The sequence below is a fragment of the Mobula birostris genome, chromosome 5 (genome assembly GCF_030028105.1).
Source record: "Mobula birostris isolate sMobBir1 chromosome 5, sMobBir1.hap1, whole genome shotgun sequence".
Lineage (NCBI taxonomy): Eukaryota > Metazoa > Chordata > Chondrichthyes > Myliobatiformes > Myliobatidae > Mobula > Mobula birostris.
In genome coordinates, this window is record NC_092374.1 from 131,437,418 (window position 1) to 131,451,931 (window position 14,514).

General features: G+C 42.3%; 1 protein-coding gene across 8 annotated transcripts in view; it reads left to right on the forward strand.

Moving 5' to 3' along the window:
• Nucleotides 1-4,396: 4,396 nt before the first annotated feature.
• tfcp2l1 (transcription factor CP2-like 1) overlaps nucleotides 4,397-14,514 on the forward strand; it is a 65,653-nt gene continuing 55,535 nt past the window's right edge. For 2 of the 8 annotated variants that reach the window (XR_011886075.1, XM_072258690.1), the window contains exons 1-2: nucleotides 7,066-7,233; nucleotides 12,587-12,738. Coding sequence is in view for 7 of the 8 variants with exons in the window: in XM_072258690.1 (XP_072114791.1) it covers nucleotides 7,148-7,233; nucleotides 12,587-12,738 (238 nt within the window). In the remaining variant the exon portion in view is untranslated. Of the gene's footprint in view, nucleotides 4,623-5,753; nucleotides 6,484-7,063; nucleotides 7,234-12,586; nucleotides 12,739-13,510; nucleotides 13,938-14,514 lie in introns of those variants that run through there. The other 6 variants (XM_072258695.1, XM_072258696.1, XM_072258694.1 and 3 more) reach the window with 5 other exon arrangements.

Genomic DNA, 14,514 nt, shown 5'->3' on the forward strand with positions numbered 1-14,514 from the left:
AGGTTGGAGGCTCCCTAGACAGATTATAAATTGTTGCTCCAACCTTAGAGTGGCCTCATCAATGGCTGTGGTGATTGGAATTAAAATGGTTGGCCATCAGGAACTCCTGCTTTTTGGGAATGGAGCAATGTGCTCAATAAAGCTATCCCCAAAACTTTGTCTTACAAATGTAGAGGAGGCCACAGCCAGAGCTCCGTATATAGTAGCCAACTCCAACAGATTAGTATAAAATCCCAACTCCAGTACTCAAACTCTGATTAATGAAGCCCAATGTGCCAAAAGCTCTCTTTGCAGGCCCTATCTACCCATGATAACACTTTCAAGGCATTCCCTGACCTACCGGTTCAACTGCACACCTCAGTGTCCGACTGTTCACTGTGTAAGTCCTATCCTGGTTTGTCCTGCAAACTGCAACACCTCACACTTGCATTAAATTCCATCAGTTTAAGGCCCATTTTTCCAGCTGGTGCTGATCATCCTGCCAAATCTGAAATAAAAACAGAAAATGATGGAAGTACTCAAAATTCAAAGTAAATTTGTTATTAAAGTACATATATGCCACCATATACAAGCATGAGATTCATTTTCTTTGGGCAGTCATGGGACAAGAAACACTATAGAATCAATGAAAGACTGCACCCAACAGGAAAAGACAATAAACTTCAAATACAAAGCAAGAAAAAAACAAATAAACATAAATATCAAGAAAAAAATTGCAGAGACCTTGAAAGTGAGACCATATATTGTGGGAACATTTCAGTGATGTGGCAAATGAAGTTATCCTTTCTGATTCAAAAGCCTGATGTTTGTGGGGTAATAGCTATTCCTGAACATTTTGGCCGGAGAGCATCTGTGGAATGAGCTTCAGAGATACATAAGACCATAAGACAAAGGAGCAAAAGTCGGCCGTTCGGCCAATCAAGTCTGCTGCACCATTTCATCATGAGCTGATCCATTCTCCCATTTAGTCCCACTCCCCCGCCTTCTCACCATAACCCTTGATGCCCTGGCTACTCAGATACCTATGAATCTCTGCCTTAAATACACCCAATGACTTGGCCTCCACTGCTGCCCGTAGCAACAAATTCCATAGATTCACCACCCTCTGACTAAAAAAATTTCTTCGCATTTCTGTTCTGAATGGGCGCCCTTCAATTCTTAAGTCATGCCCTCTCTTACTAGACTCCCCCATCATGGGAAACAACTTTGCCACATCCACTCTGTCCATGCCTTTCAACATTCGAAATGTTTCTATGAGGTCTCCCCTCATTCTTCTTAACTCCAAGGAGTACAGTCCAAGAGCAGACAAACGTTCCTCTTATGTTAACCCTCTCATTCCTGGAATCATTCTAGTGAATCTTCTCTGTACCCTCTCCAAAGTCAGCACATCCTTTCTTAAGTAAGGAGACCTAAACTGCCCACAGTACTCCAAGTGAGGTCTCACCAGTGCCTTATAGAGCCTCAAAATCACATCCCTGCTCCTATACTCTATTCCTCTAGAAATGAATGCCAACATTGCATTCGCCTTCTTCACTACCGACTCAACCTGGAGGTTAACCTTAAGGGTATCCTGTACGAGGACTCCCAAGTCCCGTTGCATCTCAGAACTTTGAATTCTTTCCCCATTTAAATGATAGTCTGCCCGTTTATTTCTCCTTCCAAAGTGCATAACCATACACTTTCCAACATTGTATTTCATTTGCCACTTCTTTGCCCATTCTTCCAATCTATCCAAGTCTCTCTGCAGACTCTCTGTTTCCCCAGCACTACCGGCCCCTCCACCTATCTTCGTATCATCAGCAAACTTAGCCACAAAGCCATCTATTCCATAATCCAAATCGTTGATGTACAATATAAAAAGAAGCAGCCCCGACACGGACCCCTGTGGAAAACCACTGGTTACCGGCAGCCAACCAGAATAGGGTCCCTTTATTCCAACTCTCTGTTTCCTGTCAATCAGCCAACGCTCTATCCATGTATGTAACTTTCCTGTAATTCCATGGGCTCTTAACTTGTTAAGCAGCCTCATGTGTGGCACCTTGTCAAAGGCCTTCTGAAAATCCAAATATACAACATCCACTGCATCTCCCTTGCCTAGCCTACTGGTAATTTCCTCAAAAAATTGTAATAGGTTTGTCAGGCAGGATTTTCCTTTAAGGAATACATGCTGAGTTCTGCCTATCTTGTCATATGCCTCCAGGTACTCTGTAACCTCATCCTTGACCATCGACTCCAACAACTTCCCAACCACCGATGTCAAGCTGACAGGTCCATAATTTCCTTTTTGCTTCCTTGCCCCCTTCTTAAATAGCGGAGTGACATTTGCAATCTTCCAGTCCTCTGGAACCATGCCAGAATCTATCGACTTTTGAAAGATCATCACTAACAGATACATTAACAGTTCAAGTTATGGGAAAAGGGCAAAATAAATTAGTTTCCTAAAAGGAGAATGAGGAGATGGAGGAGGGAAAGGCATCATCAGTGATATGATAAGGTCACCATGACTTGTCCTCCGGTCAGTAAATTAAAGGAGACAATTACAGGATAATAGAAGCAAAGAGATCCCATGTGGTCGGTTGGTCCAAAAGGTTAAATGTTATGAAATGCTAGGCTGTCAGGCATGCCTTCAAGGTCAGGTTGTACAAAAGATGGAGAAAATAACTGAATCAATATCATAGGTGGGTGACTTACCTCAGAAATGACCAATTTTGATACAGAGAATGTGCTTTATTTGAAGTTGTAGACTTTAGTATTGACTCCAGAAGGTGGCAACATTGCCCAGACAGATAAGGTGCCTCTCATCAGTTTTGATCTCAAAGTTCAAAGTATACATACTTGTCACAACATACAACCCTGAGATTCTTTTTCCGCAGGCATACTTAGCAAATCTATAGAACAGTAACTGTAAACAGGATCTGTAAACAACTGTGCAAATGTAGACATAAATAGCAATAAATAATGAGCATGAAATAACAATATAAGAGTCCTTAAATGACTGTAGTTATCCCCTTTTATTGAAGAGCCTGATGGTTGAGGGGTAGTAACTGTTCTTGAACCTGCTGGTGTGAGTCCTGAGGCACTTGTACCTTCTACGTGTTGGCAGCAACAAGAAAAAAAGAGCATGGCCAGGGTGGTGAAGATCTATGATGATTGATGCTGCTTTTCTACGGCAACATTTCATGCAGATGTGCTCAGTGGCTGGGAGGGTACTTTTTTAGGATCTTCCACTCAAGGCACTAGTGTTCCCATACCAGGCCAGTGAGCACACTTTCCACCACACATTTATAGAAGGTTGCCAACGTTTTTGATGATGTGTCGAGGCTGCTGAGGAAGTAGAGGTGCTGTTGTGCTTTCTTTGCTGTTATATTTATATGATCTGAGCCAAGTTATGTGCAAGAGGTCACAGACAGATTGGCAGTGAGGCATAAAATTATAGTGGCAGGGAACCAATATCTAATGGTCACCCTTCTGGACTGAATGCACGTTCTCAGCAAAATAGTCACCTAGTCTGTGGCTGGTTTCTCCAAAGCTGATCTGGCCATATTTGTTCATTTGTTATGTGCATGTCATATGACACAGGTGATCATGGTCTGTCAATGACCATGGTTGTGTTTGGCAAATATATCTACTTTATTGGCTTGCAATTGCTGCCTTCTGGGCAGTGTCTTTACAAGATGCATGACCCCAGCCATTTTCAATACTCTTCAGAGATTGTGTGCCTAGTGTCAGTGTCACGTGTCAGTGTCACGTAACCGGGACTTGTGACATGCACCAGCTGCTCATAGGAGGGGTTAGTGGAATGGAAGAAAATGACTTGGTATTTAGAAAGACACTTAAGTAAACAAGGCATAGAAGGATATAGTCTTAATGGAGGCAAATAGGATTGGTATGAATAGGTCAAAGGTCAGCCTAGGCAGTGGGCCAAAGAGCTCGTTTTCTGCTATTAAAACCCTGACTCTGAAATCCGAAAATGTTAGGAAAATTCAGTGGGTTGAGCTAACCTTCCATCAGAAATGACGCTTGCTGAAGTTCCACTATTTTCTTTTTTGCTTCCAGAAGTCGATGAAATGCCTTTTGATGTGTGTTTTGAGGGTAAATTTAGGATTTCCCTACAAAGTTGCGCTTTGTCATCGCACGCAAGTGCGAGTTTGGTGCTCTCTGTGGAACTGGGTTGTGAGAGTGACCTTGGGGAAGCGAGGGCCTGCCCATCCACCTTCCCCTCGGGGTGTTCGAGACTAGCTCTCGAAACCTCAACTCTTCCCTGTCTCTGCGTTCCCAAAAACTGTCCTAGCGAGACACAGCTCTTTGCAAAACACTTTTTTAAAAAAAAAGTGCGTAATCAGGTTGCATTTAAAAGGTGAAAAGTTAGAAGGTCGGTGATAGGGTTGGAGCTGCTGGTTTCACCAGAGGAGGGTCAGTTGCGGTAAGAAATCTGACCTTGACGTCACTCGCGGGATATAAGTGGCTCCCGGGGTCGTCGGATTGTGACTCGGGGAGAAATTAATTTGCGGAGTTCTCTTCGTCTCGGTCGCTCTGCGTGGAGATTATTTCAGCATGTTATTTTGGCACACGCAGCCCGAAACTTATAATCACCAACAACACAGCACCAACAGCTACCTCCGGTAAGTGAACCTGAACAAGTACGATTTCTTTGGAAAGGCCGGCGTTCAAGAGTAAGTTTCAAAACAACCTCCTGGACCATTAAATATTGCAAAAGGGAGAATAGAAGTAATCCCAGAGATTGAGGGATAGGAATTGCGGCTAGTTGTATAGTGTGGGATAGGATGCCGGTGGGAGGGTTTGGATTTTAGAAGTGAAAGACTTTTATATGTCGTTTCTATGTTGAGACATTTTCTACTTCGCGTTGAGTGGTTGTGGAATTAAGTTGTCAGGCGCCGTGGAAAGAATTTCATAGTACGAAAAAGTGTACTGCAATAGTAAAGGCCATTCGGCCCACGATGTTGAGGCGACCTTTTAACCGACCCCAAAATCAATCTAACCCTTCCATCCCACGTAGCTCTTCGCTTTTTTTTCCTTTCCATTTGCCTAAATGTCTTCACCTTCACCACCACACCTGGTAGTGCTTTCCATGCACTTACCTCACTGTGTTTTTAAAAAAACTACTTCAGACATCTCCCCTATACTTTCCTTCAGTCACCTTCAAGTTGTGCCCTCTCCTATTAGACATTTCTGTTCTGGGGAAGAAAAGATCCGCAGGCTGTCCACGCAAGCGGTTGTCAACTGTAATGAACATTGTCGCGATATGAAAAGTACAGAACCTGTTGAGTTGTTGAAATATTTTTATTAGTTTGAAATATTTGTTTGTATTAGTTATGTTTACATGTTTTATGTTAATTAGGATTACGCCTACTGTCTGTGGAAATTCTGTGTTACTGTATTGACCGGGAGGCGTCTGTATTAATAATATTGTGTTCATATCATTACACTTGTATTATTCAAAGAAATGTATGCAATATACATTCTGAAATGCTTTTTCTTCACAAACACCCACGAAAACAGAGTGTCCCAAAAAATGAAGGACAGTTAAATGTTAGAATGCCACCGAGGCACTCAAGCGTGCAGCAAAGCAGCAGTAAAGACATGGACTTGCAGTACCCCAAAGACTACTGGTTTATCCAGTAATTCAACATACCACAGGCTCCCTGTTGTTCCCTAATAAGGGAGGTGTCTATGTGTCTGTGTATCCCGAGGCTGTATTCATGAAGTTTGTGTTTTCACAGGGAGAGATGAAGAAAAGAATTTGCTGTTCATATCCTATTCATAATTGTGTATATATACTGTAGCTTTATCAGGTTGTTCCCTCATCATCCTCCCATGGGGGGGGGAAAGAAAACCCAGCTTTGCAATCTCTCTTCATTTGCTACAGTCCTGCAACCCAAGCATTCTCCAATGAAACTGCGTCATTTCTATAACACGGTGACCAGAACTCTGCATAGTAATCCAACGAGACCAGTATTTTCTAAAATTGCAATATTGTGTCCCAAATTATGAAGGTGAGCATGTTGTCCACCATCTTCACCACCCGATTAATCTGTGCTGACAATTTCATGGAATGATGGATTTGAACTCTTAGTTCCTAAATGCTCTTTCATTTCCTGTACATGTGCTACCAAAATTTGCTCCAGCCTCCTGCAGCTGTATAAACTGGCATGTGTCAGGTTTAAGTTCCACCCGTCAATCCTCCACCCAACTTTCCAACTGATTTGTATCCTGCTGTACCTTCCTTCCGTCAAGAGCAGCACTCTCTCTTGTGTCATCCATAAACCTGCCTCTACGTCCAACTCACTCGAGGGACGCCGCAGGTTACAGACTTCCAATCACAAAAGCATCCTCCCACCACTCTCCATCAAGTCAGATTTGTATCCAGTTCACCAGGTCACCTTAGTTCAGGGAAACGTTGATACAGAAAACCACAAGAAGGACTTGTACAACAACACTGAAGCAAAAATACAAGTTAACACGGTATGTATTGCCACTAGTGGTATTAATGGAAAATGAGTTGGCATGAAAATTAAAGTTGAGAGAATATGAACAGACTCCGAATCTGGCTCACTATCACTAGCCCGTGTCATGAAATTTGTTAGTTTGTGCAGCAAGACCCATAGTGGCTATAAATTACCGAAGAAAATAATGCAAATGGGGACATCAATACAGTACATCAGTGCAACCACCGATTATGTGATTATGGGCCAAGGTTACGGGATTTTTCTTTAGCGTTTTCTGCTTGCTATTTCAGTTTGCCTGCCTCTGCAAAAATTTCATATACATCGAGGTTCAACAAGCAAAGAAACTGGAGCTGCTTTGAACACTTTTAAGTGTTTCTCCAAATGGTTGAAAAATAAGTTCCAATGATAAAATAAGGAATCTCAATTAATCCACTGGCTCATCATATTTTCTCTGCCGTTCAATAAGATCACAGCTGTAATTTTACCTCGGTGCTACTTTTCTGCACTAACTCCTCTCTTTTAATTTCCTTATTCTTTTAAAGTCTAGCTATCAGTCATAGCATCAAACAGACCCACTAAGTTTGGGGAAAATCGATTTGGAATGGAAGGACATGTTTAAATAAAGTATTTTGCAACTGGGACTAGATAAACGTCCAGGGCAATACATAGACCAATAAAAGATGCGCACAGATCCTACATTACTGTTTGTGCTGAATGCCCAAGTGGAAGGAAATAGGGTAAATTCAAACAAATGGGTCTATTTGAGGTAGGCATCTTGATTGGCATGGACGCATTGAGTCAATGGGCCTATTTCCTTGCTGTAATTCTTGCTAATGGCCTTCTGAGTGTTATGGACTATCAAAGCCACTTGTTGCATGTAAATATGGGATTTAAAAAAAAATTACATGGTACTGTATGTATTGTAAATATCTATTTTGCACGACTGGAGTGACACCACAATCTCATTGCCTTAAGCAATGACATTAAAGTTCTGTTCCATTCTATTCTATGACGAGGGGGAGGAAATGTTGAACAAGCTCAATATGTTGATCAAACCTGCACCGAATGGCTGGGCAACACTCATTCTAGGGCAGGGGTTTCCAACCTGGGGTCCACAGACCCCCTTGGGTAGTGGTACGGCCCTATGGCATAAAGTTTTGGGATCCTGTCTTCTAGGTATGTCAGTTATATGGTAACTCTCAGCTGACATTTGGATGATCAGCAAAAATAACATGTATAGCCTTAGAATGCCACCACACTAGAAGTTTGTTGGTGTGGTCCAATTAAATGTAAGTTTCTGCCAAATCTTGTAATTGAATTGAAAGCTATTCACTATGTTTTGAAGACAAGTGGTCCATACCAGCAGAGAAAGGAGTAGCAGAGGTGTATGATTGCTGTGAGAGGTGTCTGAGGAATCTATCCATCATACAGTGTGCTATTGTGTACTCAGTGTGGTGTATGAAGCTTCACCAGTGGAGTTGGCATTCAGTAGTATCAATCTGGACAAGGATCTGGAAAGATTGTTGCCTTTGCTTCACATAGTAACAAAACTGAGTCAAAAGATGCTCAGAGAGCAACGGGTGAATGGGTATTCAAATGTAGCATCACAAAACTCCTTCAGTTTCCTATCTGAGGATCTTTGATGTTGGTCAGTGTTACACTGCCATCTTAGAGAATGAGTGCTTTGACTTGAAAGTAGACTCTTTGCAATCCAGTTCAGCTGGTGACTTTAACGTGGAACTACAAGCAGGAGAAAATCTGCAGATGCTAGAAATCCAAACAACACACACAGTCCAGTCCCTCTATACCCCCATCCTCCAATAGGAGGGCCTTAAAGCTCTCTGCTTCTTTCTGGACAACAGACCCAACTTGTTCCCCTCCATCAGGTGGAAATGTCTCACTCTTAATCATTTCACCCTGGGCTCCTCCCACTTCCTTCAAACCAAAAGTGGAGCCATGGGTGGGGGATGGGTGGGTTTTTGAATATTGGTAATAATTTCCTTGTAAATTGGTTTTCATTGCCCCTTTCTCTTTCCATTTTAAAGTGGTTCTGAAATTCAGATATGGTTTTTTTTTGTTGAGATGCAGCAGGAACAGGCCCTTCTGGCCCTTTGAGCCATGCTGCCTAGCAACCCCCCAATTTAACCCTAGCCTAATCACGGGACAATTTACAATGACCAATTCAATTAACCTTCTGACCGGTATGTCTTTGGATTGTAGGAGGAAACCAGTGTACCTAGAGGAAACCCACACACTTGCAGGGAAAGCAGACAAACTCCTCACAGGCAGCAGTGTACTTCATTTGTGAGAATGGAGTAGAGGACACCCTCTGGCTGTTTTGGGCACCTCTTCTGCAAGTCCAGAATGACCACTGCGGAATCCTATTCTGGGGATGTCAAAGTGGCCAGCTTTATTCCTTTAAAGCCTTTACTGATTTTAAGGATCTGATATATTACAAGTTTGGAGATGCTATTCTTAGTAGCATTTAGCTGACAAAGTATCACACTGAGCTCTCCTTTACAAACAATTAGAATCTAAGATGCGTGCAGTGTAACTAGTGTTGGCATTTTCGATTTTCCTGTGAGAAGTATTGAGGTGATTTGTAACTCCCTCCATGGAGCAGGAGTTTTTAAGCTGTATCAGCATCCAATTAGGTTTACCTGAAACAGCAAAACAAAAGCAAGTGTGATAGATAGATTGGAATTATCCTTTTCTTTCCTTCCTTGTGATCTTTGCTATCTTTGCCCCTTAGTTCACTCATCTGGAACCTTTGTATGTGTCCATAAGACCATAAGATATAGGAGCAGAAATAGGCCATTTGTCCCATTGAGTCTGCTCTGCCATTTCATCATGGCTGATCCATTTTCCCCCTCAGCCCCAATCTCCTGCCTTCTCCCCATATCCCTCCATGCACCGAGTCACCGTGTTTGGATCACCTTTGCCTTTTCCTGGTCCCAGAGAGTGCAATTACCATTTTATAATGTTTCATACATTTAAAAAGTAGGCTTGAAGATTTTATCAAGCCATTTCCTGCCAATGCCTATAAGCAGTTTGAACACTCTCCCCAAGACTGTGTGGGCTTTCTCTAGGTGCTCCAGTTTCCACCCACTGTCCAAAGGTGTACTGGTTGGGAAGTTAACTGGTCATTATAAACTACCCCACATTTAGGATATGATTAAAATTGGGGTATTGCTGCTTGGAACAGCTCTCGAAGGGCCTATTCTGTACTGTATCTCAATAAGATAAATTTTTAAAGTATTATAACTTATTATGAAAAATAAATAACTTGGTGGTACTATGAACATTATGCAGAACATGTAAAATTGCCACAGATTGAGAAATTGGTATCTTACACACTTGTCACATAGAATTCCATTCGGTGTGCTGGTCAGTTTCTGGCACTTCGGTCTGTTAGTGGCAGGGTGGGATTGAATTCTGAATTTCAGATTTCACAGTGATTGAGTGGATTGTTGGAAACACTGAGTTTTCAATCATTCCACAAACACAAGTCAATCATTAATACCTGTTGTAAGCGACAGAAATATCTTTACCTGTTGCAAAACATAGTGGAAGATGATCTCAGCTGACAACAGCACAAGGAGCACGAAGAAGGTCAATTCCGTAAAATCCTGGTTCAGAGTGCAAAGCAATAGTCAGATGAGGGATCAGCCTTTTAGCCTACACCAGCCTTCGCTTAGTGTCTCATTTTGCTTCTTTGATACTCCCTGAAGCTTTAGCTTCAGTGCGTCAGGTCCTGCTGAAGGGTTTCGGCCCGATATGTCAACCGCACTTTTTTCCTTGTGCTTCCTGGCCTGCTGAGTTCCTCCAGCATTTTGTGTGTGTTCTCTGATTTCCAGCATCTGCAGACGTTCTCTTGTTTGTGCATCAGATCTAGTTAGGACTTAGACTTGCTTATCATCTCTTGTTTAAAGTGCTTTGCTACTCTTAGGAAAACAAAAAAAACAGCAAATATCAGAAGTGACCATTAACCGTGTGTTTGAACAACGAGTCACGTGCTGTATAGAATTCCATTTGGTTCGCCAGTCAGAATCCGGCACTTCAGTCCCCAGGTCTATACCGGTGTTTAGAATCCATGCATTGTAGGTCTTTGTTCATTCAAATTCATTTCTGAATATAAGCATGCGGGAACGTGGCAAGCCTTTGTGAGTATGTTTTCCATACCTATTGTTTTTGCTCTTCTAATTCTATGCAGTGGGTGGTGAGGTGGAGATACGTCACTGCCAAAGGAAGTTAGAGGTGTTCCTTCCCTCCTCTAGCCTGCAGGTCACCCTTGGACAAGGTGTAGCACTTGCTTAAGCTCCCCCACCCCAGATTAGGGTCACGTGAAGCCATGGGAGCAGGTGGTGGATGGTCGTATGAGCAGGTGCATATCACAAGTCCTGGTTATGCGACCACTGACGCCAGGCAGACAATCTCTGAAGAGTATTGATAATGGCTGGGGTGGGGGGGGGGGGTCACCCGTCTTGTAAAGACACGGCCCAGAAGAAGGCCACAGCAACTATTTCTGTAGAAAAAGTTGCACAGAACAATGATGGTCATGGAAAGACCATGATCGCCTACGTCATAGAACTTGGCATGTAACAACCGAAGAATTCTATGCATATTAAGAATAGATGTTATCGTTATGAATGAACTTTTAAAACATTATCTCTCAGGAGGATAAAATCTTGACAATGATAGTAACTTAGTATGTGGTAAGTTGGTTTATTATTGTCATATGTACCGAGATACAGTGAAAAGGTTGTCTTGCATACTGTTTATACAGATCAAATCATTACACAGTGCATTGAGGAAGAACCAGGTATAACAATACAGAGTAAAGTGTAAACAGAGAAAGGGCAGTACAAAGTCACAATGAGGTAGATTGTGAAATCAAGAGTCCATCTCATTCAACAGCGGGGTAGAAGCTGCAGCACTGGGGTTGGAGCTGGTGGTGTGTGCTTACAGGATTTTGTACTTTCTACTCAATGAGAAGGGGCAAAGGAGAATAATTGTGGTGGATGGGATCTTTGATTATGCTGCCTACTTACTAATGCAGTAAGAATCCTAGACAGAGTCCATGGAGGAGAGGTTGGTTCCCTTGATGTGCTGAGCTTTAGAACAATATGACACTTAAGCCTTTTTAACCTGTTTCAAGATCAACCTAATCCTTTTCTCCCATATTGCCCTCCATTTTTCTTTTGTCCGTGTGCCTTTTTAAAAGTCTCCATAATGTATCTTCCTCTGGCAGTGTTTTCCATTCACTTACCACTGTCTGTATATAATAAAAGTCTCTGTCTCTGTCTCTGTCTCTGTCTCTGTCTCTGTCTCTGTCTCTGTCTCTGTCTCTGTCTCTGTCTCTGTCTCTGTCTCTGTCTCTGTCTCTGTCTCTGTCTCTCTGTCTCTGTCTCTGACATCCCCCTATATTTTCCTCCAATCATCTTAAAAGTATTTCCTCTTGCATTGGCTATTGCCACCCTGCAACAAAGGGACTTCCTGTCTGCTCTATCCATGCCTCTCACCATCTGATACACCTCTATCTAGTCTCCCCTCATCCTCCTTCTCTCCAAAGAGAAAGTCCCTGGCTCGCTCAACTATTCCTCATAAAACATTCTCCCTAATCCAGGCAGCATCCTTGTAAATCTCCTCTGCACCCTCTCCAAAGCTTCCATACTCTTTCTATAATGAGGTGACCAGAATCGAACACAATACTCCATCTGCGGTCTAACCAGGGTTTTATACAGCTGCAACATTACCTCATGGCTCTTGAACTCAATCCCCCTGACTAAAGAAGGCCAACGTATGATGAGCCTTCTTAACCATCCTATCAACAAGTGCAGTAAGTTAGAGACACCTATGGACTTTGACCCTGAAGATCCCTCTGTTCGTGGCTTTTGCTGGCCATAAAGCAATTTGGATCACTCTGAAGTTGGAAAATGTCTGTCTAACTGTAAGGTTTTTTCCTTTTGTCGTTTCCTTTTGCATCCTGATGGTGATGAGGCAAACGTGTGAAATGATCTTCATCTTCTAATGCTACTATGTTGAATGCAATATGAAAAATTGGAATGTAGTTGGTTGGGTAAGCTGTGAGTTTTTAAATTAATACTTCTCCATTTCAGCGATGTCCTTACATTGCCAGTTTTTAAACACGAGGAGTCAAATCCTTCACCAAGAAATGAGGCCAAGCTGCTGCCATTCCAGTACGTGCTGTGTGCAGCCACATCACCAGCAGTCAAACTGCATGAAGAAACTCTGACCTATCTCAACCAAGGTATCAAAACTGAGCAGTTACTATTGTTTTTTTTATCCATTCTCTCCCTCACCCTACCTCTTATGTTGGCTCTCTATAGCGACGCTGTTTGCGATGGGACTATTAAGTTTGTTGATATCTTTTGCCATGGTGTTCCTTGTTTCTACTGGTGAGTTTACGGCTGCAATCCATTTTCCTAATGTCATCAGTCTGTTCGTATGCCAAAATATCCAATTGACTGGAGTATGTTGGAGCCAGTGGGTAATGTATGAAGGGTAATCAGACCTTGTGTTCCCAAAGTGATCAACCGTTGGTTCTTTCTAGGTCTCTCTATTATTAGGCAGTGAAATGTTTGGAGGGTGTACAGGTTGGGGTTGGGATTGGGACTCAGAGTGGGTTATGGACTAGAATTTCAGATTGGTCAAAAGGTGGGGTGATTATGAGCATTGGATGCAGCTTTTCAAATTCTTCAATAACTTATCAGCCCAGGCAAATTGAACAATAAATCCTCGCAATGGTCTAATTCCTGAATTATGGACAATAAATCCAATCGCAAAGAGAGAGCATGTGGAATTCTGATGAGATAAGAATTGGTCAGCAGACACAGTGCTGTTCACAGTCGAATTCCCACTCCACAGCGTCTGTTTTTAAAAAAAAATATATATATATGTTTTTTAAAATGCCAGAAATTTTGATGTTTGGAAATTCTGCTCCAGCACAAGAAGCGAGAAAGAAAGGCAAAATGGGAAAGGGTTTTACTGAGGAATACTGTATATGTTGTGTTTTTCTGCAGACCGCTCCATGTCATTCTGTGACCTAAAATGTAACTGAAAGTAGGGTTAAAACGCTCTGCTATGGACATTCCTTTGAGGTTTTAACCCAATGAACTTTGAACTGATAGCACCAATTACATTCCTCTCCATTGAGCAATGCTACCCTGAAGACTGAAGCGATTATTACTTTTGGACATCTGAACCCACTCGTAACTTACACAGATTTGCATTGCCTTTGGGCAACCCAAGCAGCCCTTGATACAAATACCAGCAGCTGAGGTTACTGTGGAGAGTAAACCTCGGTGAAGTTCTTTAGACGAGAAGGAGCTGAAATTCTTATGCACAACCTAAAAACAAAAAAATGTTGCGTGAAACTCGGGCTGATTTAACGAGGTAGAGAGCTTCAGGCATTGTAGATTCAACCAATGAAGACTATGGAGGTTACAGGTGAGAAAGTTACATGTGAAATTTAAATTTAAGATGTTAATTCATCCACTGTAATACATGCTGAACATGTGATGGAGTGGCTTGTGCTGGTTGAACTCTGCCTTGGAAGTTCAGCTCCAGTGACTTCAGTAGAGTGCAGCAGATGTCCCGTTTAGATGTACCTTTAAAATTTAGAATTTCCTGCCCTGATTGTTTTCTTAGTATTTCCTCCTAATGTTGCATCTTCTCTGAGACACTGTTATCCTGTTCAAGATAATTGTATGTCATGGATTCCTGCACAAACAACGCACCCTTTAATGGCAAGGCGTGGGTGTTCCTTATCTAGACTGTTACCTGCTCGTTTACCTGAGCCAGTGAAGCACACAGCTGAGAAATGCCTGCAGTATCAGTTAAACGTGCTGTTCATGTTGGTGCGTTCCTTAGAATTCCTAGCATAGCGCAGGAGGAGATCACTTTTTCCATCCTGTGGGTGACCATTAGCAAAGCTTGTCCCACTTTCTAGCTACTGGTTTACCGCCTTGAAGTCTTCGGTCTTTGGGTGAATTGTGCCTTTCTAAGAAATATTCACCCCCACCCC